Genomic DNA, 26,035 nt, shown 5'->3' with positions numbered 1-26,035 from the left:
TCGCACTGATCCAGTCTGCATCCTCCAGGGTCCCCAAAGAGACCCCACCACACTCACAGGACCATGGAGTCCTCCCAGTTTCTCCCAGCTCCACAGAGCAGGCACTGCCTCAGCTCTGGAGTCTCCCCTGAATCCAGACACGTCGAGGACTGGATTCAATTCCTTCCACCCCCAAAGATTCTTCCAGCATCTCCAGGTTGCTGGAGGTTGTGCTGAAGAGATGTGCTGAAGGAGGAGAGACATGCTGGTCCATTCTCTTTATTCCCAAAACCAAGCCTTGCACCCCCAGCCAGGTCACTCCCAAGTGTCCCTGCTGCAGTTCTGATTTCCTGCAGCCTCACCATCCCAGGATGGTCTTTGCCCCGTATTGAGCCAGGCAATAAAAGCACTGAGCACAGATAACACCAAACACCATTGAACTCACAGCTCACAGGCTGCCCTAGCACAGCCTCTCCCGTGCCACAGTGGCTGGTTTGGGTCCCCATCTGAGGTTTCCCAGCGCTGCAGCTCCTGGCTCAGCTCTGCTTTGGAGAGTCCTGTGAACCCCTTGGGATCCTCAGCCGGACGTGGAGCTCAGGTCCAAGGGAAATGCTGGGCTGGGATCTGCACTGTGGAGATGTTTTGCTCCAGGGACCTGTGGGAGAGTGAGAGCAGAGCCCATGAGGGCACACAGAGGGCTGCAGGACCAGGGCAGGATGGCAGCAATGTCCCAGAGCCTTCCAAATGCCCTGGGGACCCAGTGCTGGGGAAACAGCCTGGCTGGGGATCCCACAGCAGATGGGACAAATCACCCCTCATGCTCACAGACCCCGGACTGCAGGGGAGGCCCCAGAAGGGAGGGGCCCAGTGTTGCTCCTTTTGGGCATGGGAAGGCTCGAGCCCCAGGGCTCTGCTCTCCTTGGTGCCCTGATCCCACCAGCCACCAGCACCACTGCCTTGGGCTGGCACTCTCTGCCTGGGGGAAGAGGAGGAGACACATCAGATGTTCTGGTGCCCCTGGTGCTGCCCCCTCTGACTGCCAGCCATGGCTCTGAAGGACAAACTGGGTTTCCCTCTGCTCCTCTGGAGAGGATCTCCCCAGAGAACTGCAGGGACAGGCAACCTTTGGGATGAGTGTGTGAAGTCTGCTGGCTCCTGGTGCGGGATGAGGCTGGATCAGCTGAGATCCTGCCCTGCTCGGCCAGGAATGCCTCAGCCAAGGCCATCTGGCTGCCAAGCTCCCAGGGATGAACCTCTCCCCAGCAGTGCCAGCTGGCACAGGCCAGCCTTGCCCTTGCCCTTGCCCAGCTCTGGAGCACTGTGGCAGTTCCAGGCTGGGAATATTTGGCTGTATAACAGTCCTCTGCATTATCTTGCTGTTGCAGGGAGCAAAACTCCTCCCCCGGCTTTCACAACACAGCAAAGGCTGACGGTGCAGGGATGATGCCAAGGGAAAGAGCAGTGGGATGGATGTGGAGGTGACAAGGATGAGGGGGCTCTGTGCTGCCACACACCAGGAGCAGCATCTCCACAAGCCCAAGTCATGGAGTAGAGAGAGTGTGGCAATCCTCATGTTTGGAGACTTGGCAAAGATGAATGATTCAAGAAAGGGCAAGGAGATCTGCTCATCTCAGCACCTCCAAATTCCCCACAGCTGCTGCTTCCCTGCCCTTTCCACCTTCCCAGTGGATCGGCTGCCAAGTGTTCTGATGCACTGGTGTTTGTTGGTTTCTGCCAGAGCGCAAGGAAACACTTTGGAAGGGCACCTGGATATTTTTCTGGCAGCTGAAAGGAGGTTAAGTAACCCACTAGAATTTGATAATGTCACTAGAAGAATTAAGAATATAATCTCGGTAGCAGCCCAAGGGTGGGGCTGTTTGCTTCCACTCACTGTGAATGGAAGCCGGGGAGGTGCCAGCAGCCCCATCTGAGGGACCTCCCATGGGAGCACCAGAGGGACACAGTGAGGGGAATTAACTCAGCCTTTCCCAGAGGGACAAAGGAGTGAGGCTTCCCTGGACAGGGAAAGGCAAGGAACAACCATTGGAACTGCATGGATGGCAGTGGGAGTGACCACAGTTGGGCTGGTGTTAATCTGCTCCTCTTGGAAGGGAGTGCCAGATTCCAAAAACAGTTTCCCAGGATACGAACTCTGGTACAGCCACATGAACCCAGCCCTTTTCCTCCAAGCCACTGGACTCCAGGAGTGCCAAATGTCTGACTTGATCAGGAGAGCCAGGACACTTGGAGGCCACAATCCCCACCCTGGGGCAGGTGCAGCAAAGCAGCTTCAGCAGAGATGTCTCACCTGCAGTTCTGGCAGAGGACGTGGAGTCCCTCTGGAATGGGAATTTGGAAAGCCCCATTGGATGCCCACATTTTCCATCTTGCAGCAAAGACCCTGGGCCATCCCCCACAGGCTGGGGGGAGTGAGCAGGGGCACTCTGGGCACAGGAGCTGCCCCAGGCCTTGCCCAGGTGCTGTAACTCCTGCTCAGGAACTGCCCAGCCCAGGTGCTGGAATGTCGTGCGAGGAGCTTTGTAGGGGGGAGGTTCTCAAACACACGGAATCCTTCTTTAATGGCAAAATCCCAAGCCAGCTCGGCCACAAACTCTGTGTCCTTGGGGCTGCTGTCACCTGGAGCTGGCCTCCCTGGGGACAAGAGAACAGGACACCTGTTTGGAAGAGCCTGTGTTATGTAGTCACATCCCAAACAGCATCATGTGCCCTCATCCGGGCCAGCCCAGCAGGACCTGGGGAAACTCCTCTCTCAGGGATGTGAAAGTAACATCAGGTTTCATTCTGATAAAGGCTCCGAGAGGGCTCTCACCACCTCCCTGGGAGTGCCTTGGCAATGGCTGCTGCTGAGCTGGCAGGTCTGAGAGCTCCATCTGTAGGACACAGCTCTGGGCTCCCAGCCTTGGCCTCTGCTCGGTTCTCCCAGCAAAGGGGAGACCCCACAGCACAAGCAGCAAGCAGGAACAGGCCTGTGCTGGAGCAGCTCTGTGCCCATGGCCTGGCTGGGCTCCTCACCTGCCAGGGAGCCCCCCTGACGTCCCTGCAGCATCGCAGCCAGGCGGAAAAAGGCAAAGGCCAGGTAGAAATTCCAGTTCTCCGGGCGCTCCATTCCCATGTGGACACAGTACATCTGGGAATACTCCTCTGCCGTGGGAATTTCCAGGTGCCCCAAGTCACACTTCCTCAAGCCTGGAAGGTGGGAAGAGGTAACAGTGAGTCAGCTGACAGAGCAGCTCAGAGCTCCCTAGGGATGGTGTGAGCCTTGTGGCACAGCCAGGCACTTCCATGGAGACACAGCTGCTGTGCTGGCTCCCTGTGGAACTCTGGGGTTTGGCACCAGCCCCTGCCCCAAAATGCACATGGGGCAGTTCTCCTGGTTAGGGTGAAACTGTGACTGACAGAGATCCCTCTGAAATTATGGAGCCTCTCCATTTAACCCTGTATTTCTCTTTTTAACTTAGTGCACAAACCACTCCTGATCTGCTCCACAACTTTCCCACCCAAAAGAGTTGCCCAGCTTCCCAGCTGGAGGGAGAGGGGAAATAATGCAAACCCAGAGCCCTTTCCAGCTGCACTGAGCCCCACTGCCAGCTGAGCTGCTTGGGCAGGAGCTGATCTGTTCTGAACTCTGGTTCCTCTGCCTGTGCCAAAGGTGCCTGTGCCCCCTCTGTACCTCTGCGAGCACCAAAGTGGGCTGGCAGGAAGAAGCTCATACAGTTATTCGCCAAATCACACATGGGGTCTCCTAGAGTGGCAAACTTCCAGCCCAGCACAGCAAGGACTTCTGGCCTGTCTGGATGAAAGACCAGGTGGTCCATCCTGTATCAGAGGGAAAAAGAGATCAGAAAAGTCTCCAGAGGAGGGAAAAATCCCAGTGCTCAGCAGCAGTAGGTGCTTTCAGTGCTCTTCACCCTCTTCAAAAATTGTCAAGTCCTTTGGAAGGCAACACCAAGTGAAACATTAATTTCTGCAAGCAGAGGATGGAGGTTACTCAATACTGAATTGCTTGGTTAATAATGGACTAAACTGCTTTGGAGAATGAAACTGAGTAAGTCAGACCCTCAGATCAGCAGCAGATGCTACCGGACAGGGTAACCAGAAAGTGGAGCAGGCAAGTCTTGGTCCAGGGGATCTCCTGGTCATTTCAAAGGCACAGAGCTCCTGCCATGTGCTGTAGATCATGCACAGCTCTCACCAGTGTGAGCCCCAGGAGAGGCCAGGAGCCCACTGGGGAGCACACAGTGATCCTGCCAGGCTGCAGAGAGCTCCTGCAACCTCGGGGAAGGAGCCTTGGTCCAGAGCTGGCACTGCAGCCCCACAGCCCTGGCAGGATCCAGCTGAGCTGTAGCAGCACAGAAACACCACAGCATCCCTGCCCTCTGTCCCTCTGCCACCTCACTCCTGCAGGGCTTCCCCTGGAACACTGTCAGGTGTCACCCCCCAAACTCTTCCAGCACCCAGTACCCCTGGCAAGAAGCACCAGGGCTGACTCCTGAGTATTGCAGGAAGAGCTGATGATCCTCCGGTGTTAGACCAGCATTTGCAGCTGCTGGAGGAAGAAACTCACTCTCATTCTCTGGGGATGCTGACCCTGACCCAAACCCAGCTTTTAGGCTGCTCTGAAGCTGCTGCCCCAGCCCAATCAGCACCTTTTGGGGTTTGTGGGTCATTTTACACTCAGTCCCTGTTTCCTGCCTGGGGTGTGCTCCAGGGCAGTACCTGAAATCACCGTGCACCACTGTTGTCTTCTGGGATTCAGGAAAATGCAGAGGCAGCCACTGGATGAGCCTCTCCATCGCTGGGATAACGTGAGTTTCCACAGCTCGGTACTGCTTTGTCCAGGTCTCAAACTGCTGCTGGATGTAATTTCCTGGAACAGAGGAATGGAAGCTCCCAGGGAAAGGCACAAAGAGGCTTGAAAAGGGACACAGAAGAAGTCAAGCAGCAAAGCAGATCTCGGTCCAGAACCCTGGTTTAAGCTCCAAGAATTTAATTGCGATTTCCAGGGGTCTCATATATTCTTAACTGGGCACTGGATTTAATATTCAGGTGGAAATAATCCAATTCTGGGCAAAAATGTAACTTTTCCACCTGCTCCAGGAAGCTGAACTGTCTCTGCAGAGGGACTTGGGGGGATGCTTGGGAGGTTTGGTCAGAGATGACAGCAAAGAAGTTACTCCTGTACCCACAGTGGGCTGAGATGGCAACAAACATGGCAGAAAGCTCTGGGAGATTGGAGAACTTTGGGAACTCGTGGGAAACCTGGATTTGAAGAGCTCTTCACACCCTCCCACCACCGCTGAGGATTCAGACTCTGGACTGCTCATCTTCACTTTCCCACCTGCCCCCAGTTTGGTCCATCCTGCCTATCCCTTGAAATGCCGACACACAGGAGAAGAAAGGATCCAGAGGCTCCTCTCACCGTGTTCCCTGAGGTCCTGCAGCTTGGCTGCTCCGAGGTCCAGGCTGTGGATCCTGGCCAGGACGTGTGCCATGGCTCTGTAGCAGGCCCCGCGCCGGCGCGGCGGCACCGCGGGCAGGGACACGGCGCGGGGGATGTGGCCAGCACAGTGCTCCAGCAGGTAGAAGGGAGTGCCAAGGATGCTGGGGAAGCAAATTGGGACCAGTGGGGCTGAGCTCAATTCTGCTGCTACCCCTCAAATCTCACCTGTACCTTGCACAGGCCTCACTGCACGGGGAGGTGAAGAGCAGCCCCAGCACACCTGGGCACTCACTGGAGCCCAGCTCAGGCTGCCTGTGGCTGTGGCGTGCTCAGCCCTGGTCCCTGCAGCCCCAGGAAGATGAGCTTGGAGCCAGGCCCCAGCAGGAGCTGTTCCCCTGCTCCCTGCAGCGGGTGTGAGCTGGGCTGGGCTGCTCTCAAACAGCAGGAGCAGTGAGGACACGTGGAGTGGCTGTAGTGTCTGCATCTGTCTCAGCCTGCAGAGATCCGAGCAGGCTGCAGGCCTGAGGGGGGTCCTGTCACAGATTTGCTGCTGGCTTTGCTGTCTGAGGTCTGGCACTTGGAAAAATCCTTTATTGCAAACCTGAGCACTCTGAGTCAGTGGGAAGCCCTGCAATATTGCTTTATAGGTGCTTTTCAAAGAGAGCTTTTGGTTTAATTGCTAAAATGGGACACACCTAAACCAAGCTGAATAAAAGTGAGTCTGTCCTTTGAACTTCTAAAGGCTCCTCCAGCTCCACACTGCACAAATGTTCATTAGAGCAGAGCACTTTGTGAGCTCTGGTTCCTTCTCTCCTCATCTTTGGGAGAATTTGGCTGCAGTTGTCAAGCACAGAGTGAAAGCTGAGGGACAGGATTACCTTCTGTCCTCGCAGAGAGCAAGCACAGGGGGCACAGGAACACCAGCCTCAGCCAGAGCCTTCAGGACCCTGCCAGGGAGGGAGAGAGGAGCAAGGGAATCAGTCCTGGAACTGCAGTGTTGGAGGCAGACACACCATGTCACTGTGCTCAGTTTCAAATACACTAAAATCATGTGGCTGGGGGGAGGTGAAAGGAGCACACCCACATCTTCCCATGGCCCGGAGCCCCCAGACCTATCCCATGCTCTGGAAAACAAGGGGAGCTCATAAATGATCCTCCCCACATGTCCTGCTCCTCTGGTGCTGAGGCAGCTCCTCAGGCACAGCAAACTGCAGCAGGACCCTTCTCACCTGTATTCCCTCAGCACAGAAGGGCCTGAGGGGCCATCGGGAGGCTCCTCCTCCTTCTTCAGCACCAGCAAACGACCTCCAAACTTCACCAAATAGCTCCGGGTGGAGTCTCCATGGTCAAACTGCCTTAACTCCAGTGGGGCTGGGAGTTGAGAGCAGAGGGTCAGCACTTCTCCAGGTTTTCCATCCCCTTCCCACACTGGGTCTGAGATCTCGGTGTCCCAAACCACTGGGGAACATGGCAGTAGCTCTCAGATGCCTCACAGGACAGGAATATTTCTGGTATCTCTTTGGCAACTTGTGCTCAACCCCTCCCAAAATGAGGAAGTTCTAAAATGTTGTTTCTTATTTCTCGGAAAGTGATGGATCACTGAAACTGGAATGACTGTCTGTTTGCTTGGAGATTATGAGCCTTTCCTCAATATTATTTTTCAATCCCTATGTCATATGGAAAAAGCCAATAGCTCCAGAATATCCAGGTTTTCTGATGGAAGGGCCAAACCCACTGCAATACCTGTTGGGTGGGCACCAAGAACATCTTCAAGGTACTTCTGCAGACGATCCTTTGGGATTTCCCTGCCTGGTCTCACTGAACGAGTGTAGGGAACAAACCCCCGCAAAGGAAATCCCAGATGGGCTTCCAGCTCTTGGAGTGCTGCTTCTGGATCATCAACCTGAAACCAGGAGGGAGAGAACAGCACTGGGTGACAGCTAGAAGACAAAATTTCCTGGGAAAGAGAGAGCCCTGCATGGTTGGGATGCATTTATCTGTTGAGTCCGTCAGCACTGATGTACTGACACACAGGAATTCATGGGTCATTCCCTGCCAACACAGAGCTTCCCACCTTCACTCTGCCCTGGAGAGACCTGTGATGGTGGCACTGGCACTGTGAGCTTGGGCTGGGATAACAGCTGGAGTTCCCTGCGTGCAGTCCAGGGGGGTGGAGGTCACTCTTCCCACCAGTCCCACTCTTGTCCTCTCCCCAATGGTCCCTGAGGTAAAACCCCCTGTGCTCACTGACCCCAAAGACTGGGGGTAACCTGTCCATCCCCAGCTGACTCATCCATGAGACCTCAGGATTTCTGGGAATTCATTAATTTGGGCTCATTTTCTGGTGTGGTTGTCTCACCCATACAGATGGGGTTGTCTTACCCATACAGATGGGGCTGTTTGTCCAGTAGGGAATAGAGGAACAAGAAGGAGAAGGGACTTCCCTGAGGTTACACAGGGTTTGGAGCCATGAATGAAACAGCCCAGAGCAGAATTTACCACTAATCCCTGCTTTAACCCCACCACATCCTGCGGGGACAAGCACGCTTGGAACAAAAGGCTTGGCAACAGTCAGCCACTGCCACTTGAAAATGCTGAGCTGCTCAAACCAATGCTGAGCTTCTGGACCCCAAACCCATCCCCAAATCCCACTCTGGCTGTGTCACTTTGTACCTTCACTGTTTTCATGCCAAGCTGGGCTGCTGCCTTCAGGTTGTGGCTGCTGCTGTCCAGCAGGATGGATTCCTGGGGCTGCACAGCCAGGTGCTCCAAGCACAGCTTGTAGATCCCAGGATCTGGCCTGGGCATCCCTTCCCGGTGTGATTCAACCATCTACAGCAACAACAGATGGGTTATGCATGAGCCTGCTGCGACCACAAACATCTGGGCAGTGCTGGAAATGGAGCTGGGAGGGTGGGAAAGAGACAGGTTTAATTAACATGAGAAATGAAGGACGTGGAGCTAGGCAGGCCATGGTTGACAGGCTGACTGCTTTGGCTGTGGCTCCTCAGCTCAAATCAGCCAAACAGGATCAGCCAGTCCTTGGATGGAAGATATCCAATGAGATGTCCCAGTGTGGGACACTCACTGGGTGTCCCCAGTTGTTCAGGGCTGCCCAAGGAAGCCTTGGATGGCAGCACCTTCCAAAGGCTCTGGAAAATCTCCTCATCTCACACAGGTCAGCACTCTGGGGTAGTGGGTTTTTTGTAGTACAGGGGGTGTACAGAATCCTTGAAGAGTCTTTACTCTTTTAAAGCTTTTTTTGATTGTTCATTTTTTAAAGCAGGCAGGGCAGTGAATAATAACATTTCTTTCTGATGTCCCAGCTTCCAAGTCCTTTCTCTCCATCGCTGCCTGTGCCTGTTACACAGAGACTCGTGGTTGTGTGGGCATTTTGCAGTGGATTTGCAAATGTCACTCAGCCCCTCTCCAAATGCCTACAAGGAATTGTGTCAGGAGATATTTTTTTTCCCCAGACTGTTCCACTGATGTCAACCAAACTGTGTTGCTGCTCATCTGCTACCTGCACTTAAAGAATTCCAGTTGCTGCTTTCTCAGGTGGAGGAACAGAGCCCCATTTGGGATCCATCCAGACTTACCACATCAAAGTGCTGCTGGTCCAGGGGCAGGAACCTCTCTCCATCCCCCAGGCACAAGTTGTGGCTCAGCAGAGCTGTCTTAAGCCCTTCTGCCCGGATACACTGAGCTGCTTCTGCCATTATGGGGAGCTGTTTTATCATCTCATTTCGGATCAAATCCCAGAGAAAGGAGTGCACTGGAACACGGACATTTGCCTGAGAAACAGAGAAACCCCAGAGTGATAATGGGCCAGAAATTGGGTGAAAATAGGCGTGGTTGGGTAGGTAGGTTGCCTGATCATCTAACCTTGCTGTCCTGCTTCCTCTGGCAGCAGGAGGAAGGCAGGGAATCTCTCAGCTAAATTGCTTTGCCCAATAAACAAATGTTCTCACATTCCTAGTTCTACAGCAGAGATAAAGGGCTGATTTTGGGAAAGAGAATTCACTGGGCCTGTGCCTGCCATGGGATCAAGGCAGGTTAGAGACAGATACTGACAGCTCAGTAGGCAGGAGAGGAATCTGCATTTTAGACTGAGATGCTTAAAAAGACTTTATTCCAGTAGGAAATTAAGGCAAATTCATCTGCCTGCCCTGCCCAGGCACCAGGATAATGGTGAAAATGTGCCCTGCTCTGACAGCAGTGCTTCCTACATGGGAAATCCAGACCCTTCAACCAAAGAATTTCTTTTAAAGCTCTTCTTTCCTCACTGGACCTGTTTTCATGCAGTCAGGAAGGACAAGGAGAGCAGGGGGGAATTGGCTTACAATCTCAAAGCACTGCTGTCCCAATTCCTGCAGGAACTCCACAGCTGTCAGCTCTCCTCTGGAATACTGGAGAGAGAGGCTGTTCTCCCCTCCAGACAGTGCAGCTTGCTGGATGGTGCCAGCTGGAATGCAGCTCTGCGCCTCCCATTCTGTATGGAGAACAGTAGGGAAGGCAGGAAAGAGCATCAGCAGAACTGGGAAATCAGCTTGGAATCCCTCTGAGGTCGATCCATGGCCCAGCTCTGTGAGAATGATGTGCTGGACTGGGGTGATTGGCCCAGCACACAGAGAAGAGTTTGGGCATTCTGGGAACTGCAGCACCTCATCCCTGTTTTCAGTGTGGAGAATTCCTAAAGCTGCTGAAGGACTGCAGCAGCCTTGGGTGCTATCAGGTGGTGGCACCACAGGGCAGTTTTGTTACCGGGGGGTTCAGGGTGGTCACTGTTACTTCTGTGGCTTTTGATGGCACAACAGGTCTCACCATCACAAGTTCTTGGGTTTCCCACCAGAACCAGAGACACCTGAAATTCATCTTCCCTCCATGCACAGGAACAACAGGAGCTCTGGTGACCAGGGACCAGATCAAGGGAATGGCTGAAGCTGTGCCAGGGCTCAGGATGAAATATCAGGGAAAGGTTCTTCCCCCAGAGAGTGCTGGGCACTGCCCAGGCTCCCCAGGGAATCACAGCTCTGAGGAGCGTTTGGATACCACTCCCAGGGGCAGAGTAAGGATTGTTGGGATGTCTGTGCAGGGCCAGGATGATCCTTGTGGGTCCCTCCCAGCTCAGGACATTCTATATTCTGTGGGATCAGGGATGGGAATACACACCTGTGGCTGTCCTGTGAGGGGCTGGGAGCAGCACCCCACTCTCCTCAAAGATCACGGCTTTGTAAGAGAACCCTCTGGACTGCTGCTGGATCAGCAGGAGCCGCCGGATCCCGGCACACAGAAGGTTCTGGGCACAGGCAGCGCTCCTCAGGTACATGCTGGGAGGGGCCAAGGAAACTCACACCTCAACAGGAGAGAGCCTGGAGCAGAACTGTAGAATTACTGGGGAAAATGTTTATTTATGCACACAGAATCATGCAATTGTTAATGTTGGAGAAGACCTCCAAGATCATCAAGTCCAACCTCCCCAAATCCACCAAACCTCAGGGCCAAGGGCCACCTCTGCTCCTGCTTTGAACACTTACAGGGATGGAAACTCCACTCTGGCAGCCACTGAAGTGTCCCGGCCAAAACAGGGACGCTACATGGGGTTTTACACAGGGCCCACATTGCTTCAAGTGATGGGGACAGTGGGATCACTCATTAATAACACACACTAATTACAGATCATCATCAGTGACTGCAGCCATGTGCTGCTCTCAGGGAACGCAGGACAAACAAGGCGAAACAGCCTCAAGCTGTGCCAGGGGGGCTCAGGTTGGACATCAGGAGGAATTCCTTCATGGAAAGGGAGGTCAGGGATTGGAACTGCCCAGGGAGCTGGTGGAGCCGCCATCCCTGGAGGTGTCCAAGGAAGGCCCGGAGGTGGCACTGGGTGCTCTGTGCTGGTGACAGGGCGGGGATGGGTCGGGGGCGGCACTCGGTGATCCCGGGGCTCTCTCCCCTCAGAGATTCCGAGATCCCTCACGGCCCCGGCAATGGGCAAGGCTCCCGTTCTCGCGAGAACGTACCTCCAACTCTCGCGAGAAGCAGCGGCCGCCCCTCGCAGCCCCCCGCGCGCTGCCGCCGCTACCACCGCGCCGCCCGCTACGTCACCGCGCCGTGACGTCACGGGGTCAGAGGGTAAAGGTGCGGGAGGCGGAAGCGGCGCCGGTCCCGGTCGGCGGCGGCGGCCCCGCGGAGCCCATGAGCGTGTCCCTGGTCGTGATCCGGCTGGAGCTGGCCGGGACCTCCCCGCTGCCCGCGGGCTTCGCCTACAGCGCGGCCGGTGGGTTCCCCCCGCCGCGGGCACGGGCGGGGCGCGGGGTAGCGCGGCCGGGCCCGCTCCGCACCGCGCAGCTGCCGGCAGGGGCCGTCCCGGTGCTGCCGGTCCCGGGGCTCCGCGCCCGGCGCTCCGTCCCAACGCGTGCTTTGTCCCCGCAGCTCCGGACATGGCAGCGGAGAGCACCGGCGCGGCCCCCGCCGCCGTGCCCGCCTGCCTGGAGGGGAAGGGCCCCGGGGAGCGGGCGGCCATCCTGCACCAGCACCTGGGCCGCAGGGAGATGACCGACGTGATCATCGAGACCATCCAGCCGCGGGCAGGTACCGGCCGGGGGCGGTTTGGGGACGGCGGTGGCGGTCCGGTGGTGGGGAGAGTGTCCCGGCGCTGTCACCGGCCGGGCAGGGCCGGGCGGCCCGGGTGTTGTGGGGTTTGCGGGTCCGGGGTCGGCCCCGCAGTTTGGAAAAGAAGCGGGGAGGTTGAGGAATGTGCGCTGGGATACGGGTGGCAGAGCCGGTTATTCCTGGTGGGCACTTTCCGCTGGCCTCATCCCAATCCCCAGCTCCTGAGAGGGGCAGCTCCAATCTCTGGGAGCAGGGACAGCACCCAGGGAACGGCTGGAGCTGTGCCAGAGGGGTTTAAACTGGATTTCAGGGAAATTTCAATTTCCCCAGAGGGTGCTGCCACTGGCCAGGCTCCCCAGGGAATGGGGAGGGCTGCCAGAGCTCCAGAGTGTTTGGGATGCACAGGGTGGGATTGCTGGGATGTCTGTGCAGGAACAGGAGCTGCACTGGGTGATCCTTGTGGTCCCTTCCCCTCAGTAATGGGGAAACTTTGCCTTTGTGAAAGATGAAACAAAAGCTGCCATGGAAGGAAGAAAATCCTCGGAGTCTGCATCAGCTGAGGACAAAACTAAACAGGAGGATCAAAGCAAGGATTGTGAGGCTGCTCCAGACTCGCCTTCCAAACAGCTCCCAGATCAGATTTCCTTCTTCAGTGGGAACCCCTCGGTTGAAATTGTTCATGGAATTATGCACCTGTACAAAACAAAGTAAGAATCCCTCACTGATGTTAACTTGGGTGAGAATAAGAGTGTGATTTGACCACCCCGGGGCTGTGGCTCCTGAGTGGGGACAAACAGGAAGGGTGACTCACTCCTGGGAATGCAGAGGGTGACTGGTGTTAATGGTGCAGCTTGGGGCTGTGGGTGACACCTGTGACAGCCCCAGCTGTGGGTGACAGCTCTGTGTGACACTGAGGGAGTTGAGAGCTTGTGAGAGTGTAAGACAAACACAGATTCAAAAAAAAAAAAAAAAGACATTTGAAAGCAGCTTTCCAAAGGATCCCACAATTAAATCCTGATCTCTGGGGCCTTGGTGACAAGCCTGGGGAGCTTGTCTCATGGTCTCATGCTGTATTCCTGATTCCACACTACTCCCTTATAACTGTGTTAGAACTCCCATTTCAAGTCTTCCTGAAAGCCACCAGGAGCCACCAAATGGGCATTTGGAACAGTAACAAACACTGCTCAGTTGTTCTAGGAATAGTGCTGAACAGCTGGGGCTTGCCAACTTTAGCTGTTTATGTAGAAAAACAGGTATCAAACTATTCCTGGCTATCCCATTGTTCTTGGAGCTGCCCAGGTTAATCCTTGGCTTAATGATGCCTGTTTGTGGTCACTCACCACAGCCCCTTCCTCCTCCTCACTGATGACAAAAGAGGGCTAAAGTTTGACAGTGGAGTTGCTGTGACTGTGTGTCCAGCTGTGTCCCTGCTGTGTCCCCAGCAAGATGACGTCCCTGAAGGAGGATGTGCGGCGCAGTGCCATGCTCTGCATCCTCACTGTCCCCGCCACCATGACCAGCCACGACCTCATGAAGTTTGTGGCCTCCTTCTACGAAGTGATCGAGCACATGAAGATCATCCGAGACTCCACCCCAAACCAGTACATGGTGCTCATCAAGTTCAGCTCCCAGGTAAGATACTTCCAGCGTTCCCTTGGCTGCAGGAATGTCACACAGTGTCGCTCTTCAGGAGGGTTGAGTGGCTTCACTGGGCAGCCCTGAGCCAGGGTTGTACTTACCCATGGAGAAACAGCCCTGTCCTCCTTCCCAGAGAATTCCCAGGGCTGCTGAGGTTAGTTCCACACCTGGAAGCAGTGGATGCCATGTTCTGGCTGTCCTGTTCTTTAGGCAGGATATTTTAAAGAAATTAGTCCATTTACAGAGTCCTCTGCTGCCTCTCAGCTTGTTCAGAGTCTTGTGCTGTGCTGAACAGAAAAGACCCAGCCAGGGGAGCTCCCTTTGTTTTAAGGAAGACTTTTCCTGCTTTTCTGAGGATCTGGGGGGGTCTCACAGTCACTGCCAGTGTGGAAAGCACAGAGCCCTCCAGTCTGAGAGCCTGGGGGTGAATTGGTTCCCAGATAACACAGTTTGCTCCTTCAGGCCCCTCGGACTGGGCAGCTTAAAATTCTCCCCTCAGGTTCCTATGTGGACTCTTTCACTTGGACATTCTTTTCTCCCAGCTGCACATGATTTGTTTTGGGGTTCAGGGAGAGGTTTCCCTCAGCTGCGAATTCTGCCTGAGAGATTTCCCCAAGCCCTTTGTGTAGATGGAGGATTTGTGACTTTTGTGCTAATTGCAGTAGTTACAAAGATGGTTTTACATCTCTTGTTGCATTAAATTACTCAGGCAAATAGTGCTAAACAGCCTTGCAGCAAATCCCTAAACTTTTGCTCAATTCACCCTGAAATTCCTGTTTATCAGGCAATCCCCTGAAGCTCTGTTGACCCCTAATGACTGTGCCTGCAGGTAGCAAAACAAATCTCCAGGTTCTTCATGCTCCTGCCCGGAATCACCAGGAGAATGGGAATGTGGCATTCAGCTGATTGCCTCAGTCCAGTGTGATGGCTGTGGAGAAAGGGTTTGGGGAGCTCCTGAGGGAAAAGAGGTGATGGATTTGGGTTGGTTCTGCCTGTTTTGCCCAGGAAAGTGCTTGGACTGTGAGCGGTGAATGGATTCCTTCCCACAGTTAAACTGTTGCTCCTGTCCCTGACACCAGCCTGCAACGTGGCCCTCTTATATTTTTGCAGAGACCAAATTTGCTTTGCAAATGCACTGAAATTTCCAGCAGAGGGTAAAAGGTGCTGAAGGGGAATCCCCCATTCCTGCTGAATGCTGCAATGTCAGCATGGTGTCACTGCCCTGAACTTCACTTGTGTCTTCCAGAGGTGATGCCAAAATGCAGTGCCTGGAGCTGGCTGAAACCCCTCCTCTGGTGTTTCAGGGAAGAAGGGAGGATATGGGAGGTTTCTCCTCCTTTCCCTTGGTTGGATCAGCTGGGATTTTTCTGTTTTTAACCAATTTGCCCTGCTCTGTGCCCAGGCTGATGCAGACAGTTTCTACATGGCCTGCAATGGCCGGCAGTTCAACTCCATTGAGGAGGATGTTTGCCAGCTCGTGTATGTGGAAAGGGCTGAAGTCTTCAAGTCAGAAGATGTAAGTTTGGTTTGTTTTTTTCCTTGCACTTCAGGAGGTTTTAACAGGATTATTTGGAGAATAAACAGCAAAAATATCTTAATACTTCATCCCCAACTCCATTTCCCATTCCAGTGGTCCTTGGAAGAGTTTGTGTGATGACTCCATGGACTTTGTGCCTCAGCTGTGACCTAAACCTGCCCTGGGTTGTAATTTAAGGAATCCACAGAGCACAGTGGGGGCTGGTTGCAGGTGCAGCCCCTTCACTGAGCCCTGGCTGTGACCCTTTGAATTTTGGGGATAGCTTTCTTACCTTTGCAAGAAATTCCCAAGCAGCCTCACAGCATTCCTCTGTCATGGGTTTGAAGCCTGGTGCTAGCAGTGATGGGAAGTTGGAGTTAATTGCTGGTGATGGGAAGGTGCTGAGCAGTTTCCCTTTATTTGGTGTTTGCAGGGGGCCAGCCTGCCCGTGATGGACCTGACAGAGCTGCCCAAGTGCACCGTGTGCCTGGAGAGGATGGATGAGTCCGTGAACGGGATCCTCACCACGCTGTGCAACCACAGCTTCCACAGCCAGTGCCTGCAGCGCTGGGAGGACACCACGTGAGAGCCTGGGCTTTATTTCCACCTCTGAGGCCCTGCTTGGAGTGGTGGGGGTTGTGCTGACAAAGCTCTGCTCGTCACTGTGGGGGCAGGAATTACTGCAAGTCCTAATGCTCAGTTTTTCCCATTAAGGGGTTCCCAGAGAGAAGTCTCCCCACCAAAAGTAATTGAAGAGTGATTCCCAGGGGCCTCGCTGCTGAGGCAGGGAGGGAGTTGTGAAGAAATGCTGATTATTTCAAAATACTCTAGGAGATAAGTGCTGGGCTAAACAGGCCTGGCTGCACAAACAGCCCTGCTTCACTCAGCCTTGGCAGCTTGGCATTGTAGATGGATCTGCTCCTGCCTGGAGCTGAGGGGCCTTGTGGGGAGCCCTGTAGCCTTCTCTCCTACCTGGATGCTGGGAGGGGAGGAAGAGCAGGTGAGGAAGGAAAAGCAGATGTGCTGGGGCACACTGGGAAGGGGAAGGCAGGGGAAGAAGGGATGATGACAAGATGGCTCAGTAGGTCAGGCAGGTGAGGCTCCTGTTGTTCCAGGTGAGTGATGGGAAGTTGTGTCCTTGGCACAGGGAGACTCTCCATGGCACTGGGCAGGCTGGGGCTTGGAGCTGTGTCCATCCTTAAAGCAGCTGTTCTTGCTGCCACTGACCCTTTCCTCTTAGTGCTTCCAGCTTCCCAAATCCCTGTGGAGTGGGATTTCGGAGTGCCTGGAGCCCCCAAGTGCTGCTGTCAGCTGGGTGTGTTTGCCATTCCTCTGGACACTTTGCTGGTTTGCTGCACCTCAGGCAGGCACAGACACTGCAGACACAGGCTGCAGATCCTCCCTGTGGCTGCTCCATCCCTGCTATCCCAGTTCCTGGATTCTCTGATGGAATGTGAGGAAGATTGTAGCTGTCTTTGATCTATCACTCCTGAGCCAGAGTAACAGAACTCAGTGAGATTAATCAGATTTGGAGCTGTGCAGGCTGATGGGCTGCTTTGCTCCATAAATCCAAGACAGTGGAAATTTGGGGCAGTGGAGCGTAGCCAGCGCAGGAGCGAGATCCCAAATAGCCATCAAATATGGAATATACCATTTAAGCAGAACTTATGCTCCCAGTCTAAAGAAATAAGAAAGGAAAACCTCTGTTCCCGTGGCTCAGGCACCACAGAGGCTGCAGGTGCCTGAATTTGAATAGGAACTGACTGTAGCCCAGTTGTCTCTTCCCTGGAAGATTTCTGGGGCTTACCCAGCAGCTAATGAAGAATACATAAACAGTCCTGGCAGCCTCAGTTATCCCATTCCTGAGCTGCTGCTGCTCCAGGGCTGGGCACAGCTTCCTTCTGCTCTGGGGTGTTCTGTCTTTGTGGCAGCACTGAGGGTGTTCTAAAAGAGATGGAAGATCTGGATCCTTGGTAGATCCAAAAGACATTCCTGCTACTGATTCTTTCTGGGATGTTTTTCCTGGGAAAGCTGAGGCTGAATCCTCAGGGTTGGGGTGGGATTGAAGCATCTCCTCAGGGTTGTTTTAAGGACTGAGGGGTGTTTGCAGAGTGTCACTTGGCTGTCCCAGCAGTGTGCAGTTCCAATGCCCTTCCTCAGTGTGTAGCTTCTGTGTAAACCCCTTGGACTGCAGCAAAACCAGATCCAGCTGAAATGGCTTTGGGAGAACTGTTCTTTGCTCTTAAAACCAGTAACTTTGTGTGGAATTAATTCAGGTGGGGTAAAAGTGTGAGCTGATGGGTGATCCTGCTGCACAAGGCATTTATTTCCCTGGAGCTCTCTGGCTCTTTTCAATGGCTGGAATGGGAAGATGTTGCTCCCTGTGTCTCATGACATTCTTGTTGCCCTCCAGGTGCCCTGTGTGCAGGTACTGCCAGACTCCAGAGCCCGTGGAAGAGAACAAGTGCTTTGAGTGTGGAGTTCAAGAAGTAAGTAGGTGGGTGGAAGGTGAGATCTGGCCTAGATCTGACTGCACAGCTGCTTGGGTTGCTTTAGGGCTTAATTCTTGTGCTGATTTTGGGCTGGTTTTACCAGCCAGTGGGGTATCAGCTTTCCTTTAGAGTTGCATCTGGGAAGGGATGTTACCTCACAGGCTTCCTGTTCTGATGAACCTCTGTGATTCTAAGATCAGTGTGACAGCAGGGAGCTAAACCGGCCTGATGGTGGTGGTCCTTCCAGTCTGTGCCCTCCACAGCTTGCTGAGACCCCTCATTCCTTAACCAAGGTTCTTCTCCCATCTGGGTGGGATTTCTCCAGCTCCTGCAGGGCTGTAGCTGCCTTTGGTGGCCAGGGACCCCCTTCTCTCCAGCCTTCCAGCTGAGGAGGGGGCGTGGGAACGCGAACACCGCTCGTTCCTGAGGGTGTGACTGGAGTGGGGGTGGTGCTGCTGCCCCCCAGAGCTGCCCCCAGAGCTGCCCTTTGTGTTGCAGAACCTGTGGATCTGTCTGATCTGCGGGCACATCGGCTGCGGGCGCTACGTGAGCCGCCACGCCTACAAGCACTTTGAGGAGACACAGCACACGTACGCCATGCAGCTCACCAACCACCGCGTCTGGGACTACGCCGGGGGTGAGCCTGCATGCACCTCGGGCACCCCCAGCAACAGGGGCTGAGGCACACTTTGCTGGGGATGGAGGAGGTTGTGTCTGGGCTAATCCCTGGCTTTGGGGAGCAGCCATCTCTGCTCAAACAGCAGCTTCCTGGGGTTGGAGGAGGGAGAAGGTGACCCTGTCATGGACTGAGGCGGTCCCACAGCATCCCTGGAATGTTTGTTGCTCCTTTTCCATCAATTTGCCCTGGCTGTTGTAATAAATACCCCATATTTACCCCCATGGGAGGAATCTGCTAAAGAACAAGTCCATGAGGTGTTGGCTTTGTGCCTCACCAAGTGGCAGGGTCTGGGTGGTTTAATTGTGCTCCGTGATTTGGGTTCTTCAGGTCTGAGTGCCCATGGTTGGATTTTCTCTCCCCAGACAACTATGTCCATCGGCTGGTGGCAAGCAAAACTGATGGCAAGCTAGTTCAGTACGAGTGTGAGGGGGATATGTGCCAGGAGGAGAAAATTGATGCCTTACAATTAGAGGTAAGTGTTTTCACTTGTGGGACTCCGCATTGTGGAAGTGTTTCCAACCCCGCCATGACCACGGTTCAATCCCATCAGCTGAGGCAGCAGATCTGCTCCCAGCCTGGAGGGAATTGTCTCCAGGCAGGAGCAGGATGGGTTTACTGCTTTTTTTTTCCTCTTTTTTTTTTTTTTTTTAATTTTTTTGAAGCCTCTCCCTGGCTCTGCAGAGCCGATGCAGCGCAGCGTGAGCTGGCTGCAGTGTTGTCCTGTGGTCACTGGTGATTGAAGAGGAGCTGCTTTGTGCTGCTGCAAACAGGGGGCACTGGGGGTAGAAGTGGGTCTGAGTCGCTCCCCAGACCCTTCCTAGTGGATCTGTGGCTTGGATTCAGAGCCAGGGTCTGTGTGGAGCTCAATTTGGGTAGTTTAGCTCCCAGACTGAATGAGGATGAGGGAATCCACAGCTGTGTGCTCACCTTGGCGAGCACAGAGAGCTGACAGTCTGATGCCAGCCCTGTTCTGTTCCCTTCTCTTGAACAGATAATGATTTATTTATTTTTTGTACCTGTTGCCCAGCTTCTCCTCTCCTAACTAAAGGAGAAGAGCTTGAAATCCCTGCTTCACTGAGCAGCCACTGCAGCACGATTTCAGCCGCATTAGACACGAGGGTTTGTGAGGAGGAACAGCCCACAGAGACCAGACTGAAGGAGCTCATTGCTCACATAAATATTTGGTTGCTTTTCACTGAATTTTCTGAATAACACTTAGATGCTAAACCAGCTAATTTTAACCCTTTTTTTCCCTGTGAGGCAGTTGCTTAAAGCATGTAAGATCTCTCTTTCTTATGAGATTGAAAGATTCAAGAGTGAAGGAATTTGGCAGAGTGTTTTGGCACTCAGAAATTACTGAGGGTGATCAAGGCTCTGTGCATGTTTAATTCTCTAGTGAATGCCTAATTTGATGCTTATTAGCTTGATGAAAACGAGTAATCACCTTTTTCAACCTTCTCATGACTCATTTGCAGAACCAAAAGGGAAAATATGAGATGTAGGGCACAGATCCTTGTTCAGATACCAAAATGATATTGGAATGGGCCATACATGTTGGAGAAGAGTAATTTGGAATAGTTACAGGAAGCTGAGGGTGCTGTCCCAGAAATCTTACAGGAAAGCTGGATATGTGCACTGAATCCTACTGCACTAGAGTTTGGGTTGTGGATGGGAACTCTTCCTCTCAGCCTTTGGAATCTCAGACTTTCAGGAGAGGGATGGGTCATGCTTCATTTTCCTGTAGACATTAATTGCCATTGCCATGAAAAATCTGTCTCCTCCTTAAAAAGTTCCTGACTTGACACTTTTACTTGATTGATCCCTGTTGTGCTGTGAAGGCTTTCCTTAATTTAAAAAAAAAAAAAACACCAAAATTATTTGATTGGGAAATCAAACTAGTGAAAGCCATCAGCTGGATCTGCAGCTGGGATGTGTGTCCAGAACCTCCTGATTTCATCTGATTGGAACCCTTAGGACTCCTTAACCAGCAGGGCCATCCTGACTGCCCTGTGTCTCTGTGTTTGTAGTATTCCTATTTGCTGACGAGCCAGCTGGAATCCCAGCGCATCTATTGGGAAAACAAGATAGTCCGGATCGAGAAGGACACAGCTGAAGAGGTGAGCTCTGCCCTGGGCCTGTGGGAAGGCTCCTGGCCCTGGTAAATGGGACAAGAAGGAGCTGCTGGATCTCTTGTTGAGCCTGGGTGCCGCCTGCCGCAGCCTCGCGCAGCCTGCTCCGCTCCCAGCTGGGAAAATTGGCTCCGAGATGGATCTGTCCCTTATCTGGCTGCTCCCAGGGAGCAATTTGCTGCTCAGTGGTGCAGAAGCAGGTAGATTGCCACAGAGATTGCAGCTTGATTTAAATGTGCTGCTGGGGAAATGCAGCAGTGGTGGAAGGCAGCGCGTGGTGCTGCAGGATCCCGGAGCCATCCGTCTCTCCGACACGGATCTCCAGGGAATGTTGGTGGAGCAGAGACAATATGACTTTAATTTGCTCGGCTGCAGAAGGTGGAACTGTCTCTCTGCTCCAAATGCATATTGATTTGCCCTTTCTTTTTGATCCCCTCTCTCTCCTCATCACCCTTTGGGAAAAGTTCAGAGTCTCCTCCTATAAAGCATCCTGCAGGCAGGACTGCTTCAAAATGTCACCAGGAAAAATCCAGGGAGGATATTCTACTGCTTTTTCACTCTGCATAGATCCTTTCAACCAGGTTTAAAGTGAATCAGGATTTAGAATTAAGTCCTTAACTCTCTTCAGGACTTCTAATTAACCATTTAAATGTCTGCAGTTAAGTAAAAATAGAAATTGTGACTGTTGAAATGGTGGTCATTGACCTTGTCCTGAAGACCGGTCCCAGGAATCTTATGGAGAGCCATATAAAAGGAAAATATGTATCAAAAACTGCCTTGCAAGTGGCCAGGAGACACAATCCTCAAAGCAGCTTGAAAATGAAACCACTCTGATCCCTGCTCCAAACGTGGTGTCACATTTAAAGATCCCAATAATTTTATCCATGGCACTTGCTCCATGTAAGTCTTGTCTGGATCGGTGCCACCATGCAGTGTATTCCATTATCAATGCTCAGGCTACTTCCCCACATTAACCATCAGCTGCACAAACATTCCCTGATCAAAAATGAAAGGCTTCAAACCTGCTTTGCATCCACGTATGCTGACACTGACATTTGTCCAGACTGCTCCTCCAGGAAAGCATTTTCCATTAAATTCCTGCCCCACGGCATGTGAGCGTGCTGGAGGCACCAACAGGAGGGAAACAAGAATTCCTAAATTTCCTGTAGGTCTCATGCTGGAGGTTTGACACCTGGAGAAGCAGAGCTTGGCTTTCTCCTGGAGCAGCAGCTGGAATGGGGCAGCAGAGGGAAGAGGAAGGCCACGGCCAGGGGATGTTTGTGTTTGTGGGAGAGAGATATTGGTGTCAGTGGGTCAGTGCCTTATGACAGCACTGCTGAGTCAGCCCCTGTTCATCTTCACACTCATTCTCTGAGGTTTAGTTTAAAATGAGCAAAAACCCAGCCTTGTAATGCCTTGAGGTGAAAATCTGAGTTTGCTGATGGATCCAGAACCACGAGAGAGTGGCCAAAGGAATGCTGGATGCAGGCAGGAAGAAGTTAAGGAGCTGCTGCAGCTTTTGGCAGTGCCTGGCACGAATCTGCAGCCAGAGTTGCTGTTCTGTGGGAGCAGCTTCCACGGCAACGTGGCTCCTTGTCTGGGATCTGAGGGTAACACGGGGGGTCCTCACCACAACAAAGCCTTGGCTCCGAGCTTTCCTTACCTGGGGAGAGGAATTGGTCAAAGTCTAGAAAGAGCTCTGGAAAACGGAATGTCCTGACGAAAGGGCAGCGGACTTTGAGCTGTTGGAAATGTCCCTGTGTTTGTTTTTACAGATTAACAACATGAAGACCAAATTTAAAGAGACCATTGAGAAGTGTGACAGTCTGGAACAGCGGCTCAATGACTTGCTCAAAGAAAAGCAGTCAGTGGAGAGGAAGTGGGTACCGCTGCCAGGTTTAGTTCCATGCAGCCATTAAAACACCGTGCACTGACATCCAAAAAGAAAAAAACCCTGCTATTCCTGGGCAATTTTGAGCTGTTTAAGCTGCAATACCGAGAACATGGCTTGCTTTAAAAAAAGCTCTGATTTCCGTAGGTGTTCACAAATGGGAAGTGTCTGAGTGAGCACAGCTTTGGGGCCCTGAGCTCCCTTTCCATGCTCTGCATGTTTAGCATTCAGGAATCCTTCCTCTCCCTGCTCTGAGGGAGATGCCAGCCTGTTCTGCCCTTGGTGGGTGCATCCAAAGGGATGAAAGGCAGCTCAGCAGAGACATCACCCAGCACAGAGGAAAATACAGATATTGGCAAGTGGCTGAAGGAAAGATGTCAAGCCTGGGAATTGTGGATCCATGCAATCCTTGGGTGGGACTGTGTCCCTGTTCCTCCCAGCCCATGGCCTGTCCAGCAATCCTGGCTGGTGCAGGGAGCGCAGGCACTGATCCCCTTCCTGAGTGGGAAGCAGGCAGAGGAGGGTGCCAGCAAACTGCCAGGGCAAAAGCAGAGTTGTTGGGAGCAGGAAGCCCTGTCTGTGAATCACGAGGCTGATACCCTTGTGGGAGCATCTTCCCTCCCAGTGAAGTGGTGTTTTGAGGGTCTTGGAGTGTGGCAGGAGGCCCCTGACTGCCCTCAGCTCTCTCAGGGTCCCTTATAATTCCTGTGCCCTTTTTGGCACCCATTCCAAAAGCTGCAGGTGCGTGTCCAAGGTCAGTTCATTCTCCCAGGCACACCCTGCCTGTTGCCTGTGCTGTTGGCATTTGGCATGAGCTGGAATTGCTTGACCCAGGGGGGATTTCAGAGTCTTTTATTGCCTCCCCTTGCCCATTTTTTCAGTAAAACCAGAATCCAGGTGTTTTGGTGGGCTGGGGGTCGGTTACCCAGTGGAAAAGGCTGAGGTGGTGGTTGGTCTGGGTGGGCAGTGCTGCTGTCCTGACTCCTGCTTCTCTCTGCAAGGTGTTCCCAGCTGAACAACAAAGTGGCAAAGCTCTCCAACGAGCTGAAGGAGGAGCAGGAACTGAACAAGTGCTTGCGAGCAAACCAGGCCTTGCTGCAGAACAAACTGAAGGAGGAGGAGAGGCTGTTAAAGGAAACCTGCGAGCAGAAGGACCTGCAGATCTCCGAGATCCAGGAGCAGCTGAGGGATGTCATGTTCTACCTGGAGACACAACAGAAAATCAACCACCTCCCAGCTGAGACCCGCCAGGAGATTCAGGAAGGACAGATCAACATTGCAGTGGCATCTTCTGCCAGCTCCTCCACGGCAGGCACGGGCAAACCTTCCTCCAGGAGAGGCCGTGGCAAGAGAGGGAAATGAGAACAGGAATTCTCTCCTCCCACCCTGGAACTGGCCATGCCAACATCAGGCCAGGCTCACCTCGGGACTTGGGCTGGAAACACCCAGCTCACTAAAGCTCAGCTAGAAATTGTCTCCAGAGCTGCTCATAAAACTGGCTGCCAGTCAGTGAAGGTGTCTGTGGTATTTAAAAGCATTTCACTGCACTATTTAGCTGTTTTTAGGCAGATCTTGGTGACCATTTTTGCCTTCCCTCCTTTTCAGAGCCCCTCCTGTCATGCATTTGACTTTCTTGGAGAGTGTTTTGGGGTGGGGGGGGTGTGTCCATGTCCAACATCCCATTCCCTGCAGGGATGCTGTAGAGTAGGCTCAGCCCAGTGTGTAAGGCTTCTCCAGTTCTTCTCCTGGATTAAAAGTACTCTCAATTAAGAAGTTATTTAATAAACAGTGTAAATTAGGTTATATACATCTCCTTTTTGTATGTGCAGTCCTGACACTGCAGAACTGCCTGTGCAGGAGTAGAACTGTAGTTTGGAAAGAAAAAGGAGTGAGGTGTGGAAAATGAACCATCTTAGTGGTGTAAGAAACCAGGCAAGTCCTAAAGGCCAATGGTCTGGGAATTTAAAGGCTTTAAGGGACTTTGCTCTGATCTCTCTTCATTTTAAAGATGGCCTTGAGAGGCCAGCACTTGCTGTGCTGCCTGTGGGGCAGAAAGGGTGGAAGTTTTGTGTTCTGGATGCTGTTTAATGTGGTTCTTTTATAGGTATTTCTACAAATTAAGCGGAGTCATCTGTGAGTTGGGGAACACATTCCGGTGCTCTTGGAGCAGGGTGGGTATGTGTCCCCTCCCTGAGCTGCACTGGGAGTGCTCCAGAACTGTTTTCCTCAGAGCCAGGTGAGGAGAGGGACAAGCACAGCCTTTTCCAAACTCTTTCCACATTCCCGGAGCTGCCGGTGCCGGGTCTGCAGTGGAGCCTCCACCAGATCCTCACCAGGAGCTGCAGCTCTTTGTTCCAGTTCCTGTGTTCACCAAAACGTGGCACTATCCACAACCTCAGCTGGCAAAGCTTCCGTGTGACTTGCCCCAAAGGGACTCAGGTCCTGGAAGGGAATTTTGTGCACAAATCTAATTTGGTTTGGGTTTTTTTGTTGGTTTTCGCTTAGAATCTAAGACTTGATGCTCTGGGGTGGGAAGTTTTCCCCTGGAGAAGCGACTGTCCTGGCTGCTGTTGTGCTCAGAATTGGAGCATTTAAAGGCTGATCTTTTGTTAAACATGGCAGGGGAGTCCTCAGTTGTCTTTTCAGGCCAGGGGACAATCCTTGTCCTTGTTGGAACAATCATGACCTTAGTTTGGAACACTGAAACAACTCTGGCTGAGCAGGTCTAGCCTGGAACACGGGCATGAAACAGCCAGTCCTTTATTGCTAGAAGTTGTTCTTTTTTTGGCCCATTGAAAGGGACAAGTCCCAGTCCCTGGAATGACCCCAGGAAGGCGGGTGGTTCCCATCCACTTCCTGCCTGCATGGACAGAGAGAGTTGAACTTCCTGACTGGAATTACAGGGCTGTTAGTGCATTCTGGGCATCCCCTGCTTGGGTTTGGAGATCTGCCCCCACCACCTGGAACTTGGACCTTTTCTGACTTTGTAGCAGGAATGTACACTCACTTTTCCGGTGTGTGGATTGTACTACCAGGCCTCTGCCTTCTGTAAATGACTCTTAAGGACCTCGAGATGTACAGCACGGCTTGCTCTCCTAGAGAAACTATTTTATTTAAGATATATTTTTACACCATTAAGATCCTCTGACCTTTTGCTGAAGGCTTGCTTTGTGTAGAACACTAAAGATGCTGTACTGTATCTTGGAATTCATTTTCAAAAAATGTGATGGAAAATTAAACCAGCGTGCAGTTCTTTCTGTGTGTGTGTTCCACTGGAGGGGAGGGAGGAGATTATTTTGGAAGTCTGATAGTTTTGAACTCAAAGGCAAAGCTGTCCTAACGAGCTCTTGGCCTTCTGTGAGCTGGTGAAGTTTGGCTCAGCTAAGCTGATAGGAGCAGATAAGGTTGGGCAGTCTTCTCTGGGCAGCTTGTGCAGAAAAATCAAGAATTGTAGAATGCTTTGCATTAACCCAAATAACTCTCAGTCCTTGAGAGCCCTCCAGCTTCTCTTTAAACCATCCCAGGTGAGCAGAGAACCTGCAGTGTCTGTTTGGGTGTTTATTCATGGCTGTAGATCATCAAGCTCCCCCAGGCTCCCTCCCTTGGGAGACTTCCCATGGATTTCCCAAGGAAAT

The 26,035-nt window shown here is 52.8% G+C and overlaps 2 protein-coding genes across 7 annotated transcripts; one reads left to right on the top strand and one right to left on the bottom strand.

Moving 5' to 3' along the window:
- Positions 1-242: 242 nt before the first annotated feature.
- On the bottom strand, positions 243-11,710 carry ACAD10 (acyl-CoA dehydrogenase family member 10). 4 transcript variants are annotated; one of them, XM_086855846.1, is made up of 14 exons: positions 11,464-11,710; positions 10,613-10,812; positions 9,784-9,932; positions 9,040-9,234; positions 8,114-8,272; positions 7,184-7,343; positions 6,670-6,811; positions 6,319-6,387; positions 5,420-5,601; positions 4,717-4,867; positions 3,671-3,816; positions 3,013-3,186; positions 2,288-2,631; positions 243-634 (listed from the first exon to the last, which is right to left on the bottom strand). In XM_086855846.1, the coding sequence occupies exons 2-14, from the start codon at positions 10,767-10,769 to the stop codon at positions 557-559; spliced, it is 2,106 nt and encodes a 701-aa protein (XP_086711972.1). In that variant the 5' UTR covers positions 10,770-10,812; positions 11,464-11,710; the 3' UTR covers positions 243-556. The 4 variants fall into 4 exon arrangements, with proteins under 4 accessions (XP_086711972.1, XP_023793128.2, XP_086711973.1 ...); XM_023937360.2 differs by having other exon boundaries at positions 10,613-10,834; positions 11,464-11,570; XM_086855847.1 differs by having other exon boundaries at positions 10,978-11,474.
- On the top strand, positions 11,483-25,653 carry BRAP (BRCA1 associated protein). Of its 3 annotated transcripts, XM_086855849.1 has the most exons (12): positions 11,483-11,720; positions 11,876-12,034; positions 12,561-12,762; positions 13,498-13,687; positions 15,096-15,209; positions 15,643-15,791; positions 17,623-17,698; positions 18,200-18,338; positions 18,743-18,852; positions 20,408-20,497; positions 22,285-22,388; positions 23,402-25,653. In XM_086855849.1, exons 1-12 carry the CDS (start codon positions 11,639-11,641, stop codon positions 23,760-23,762), a joined length of 1,776 nt encoding a protein of 591 aa, XP_086711975.1. In that variant the 5' UTR covers positions 11,483-11,638; the 3' UTR covers positions 23,763-25,653. The 3 variants fall into 3 exon arrangements, with proteins under 3 accessions (XP_086711975.1, XP_086711977.1, XP_086711976.1); XM_086855851.1 differs by lacking the exon at positions 22,285-22,388 and having other exon boundaries at positions 11,527-11,720; XM_086855850.1 differs by lacking the exons at positions 11,483-11,720; positions 11,876-12,034 and adding an exon at positions 12,046-12,237.
- Positions 25,654-26,035: the final 382 nt, after the last annotated feature.

Source organism: Cyanistes caeruleus, chromosome 18 (assembly GCF_971803275.1).
Source record: "Cyanistes caeruleus chromosome 18, bCyaCae1.hap1.1, whole genome shotgun sequence".
In the NCBI taxonomy this organism is placed as follows: domain Eukaryota; kingdom Metazoa; phylum Chordata; class Aves; order Passeriformes; family Paridae; genus Cyanistes; species Cyanistes caeruleus.
Note: the sequence above shows the minus strand (reverse complement) of the source record. Positions and strands in the feature narration are given on the sequence as shown.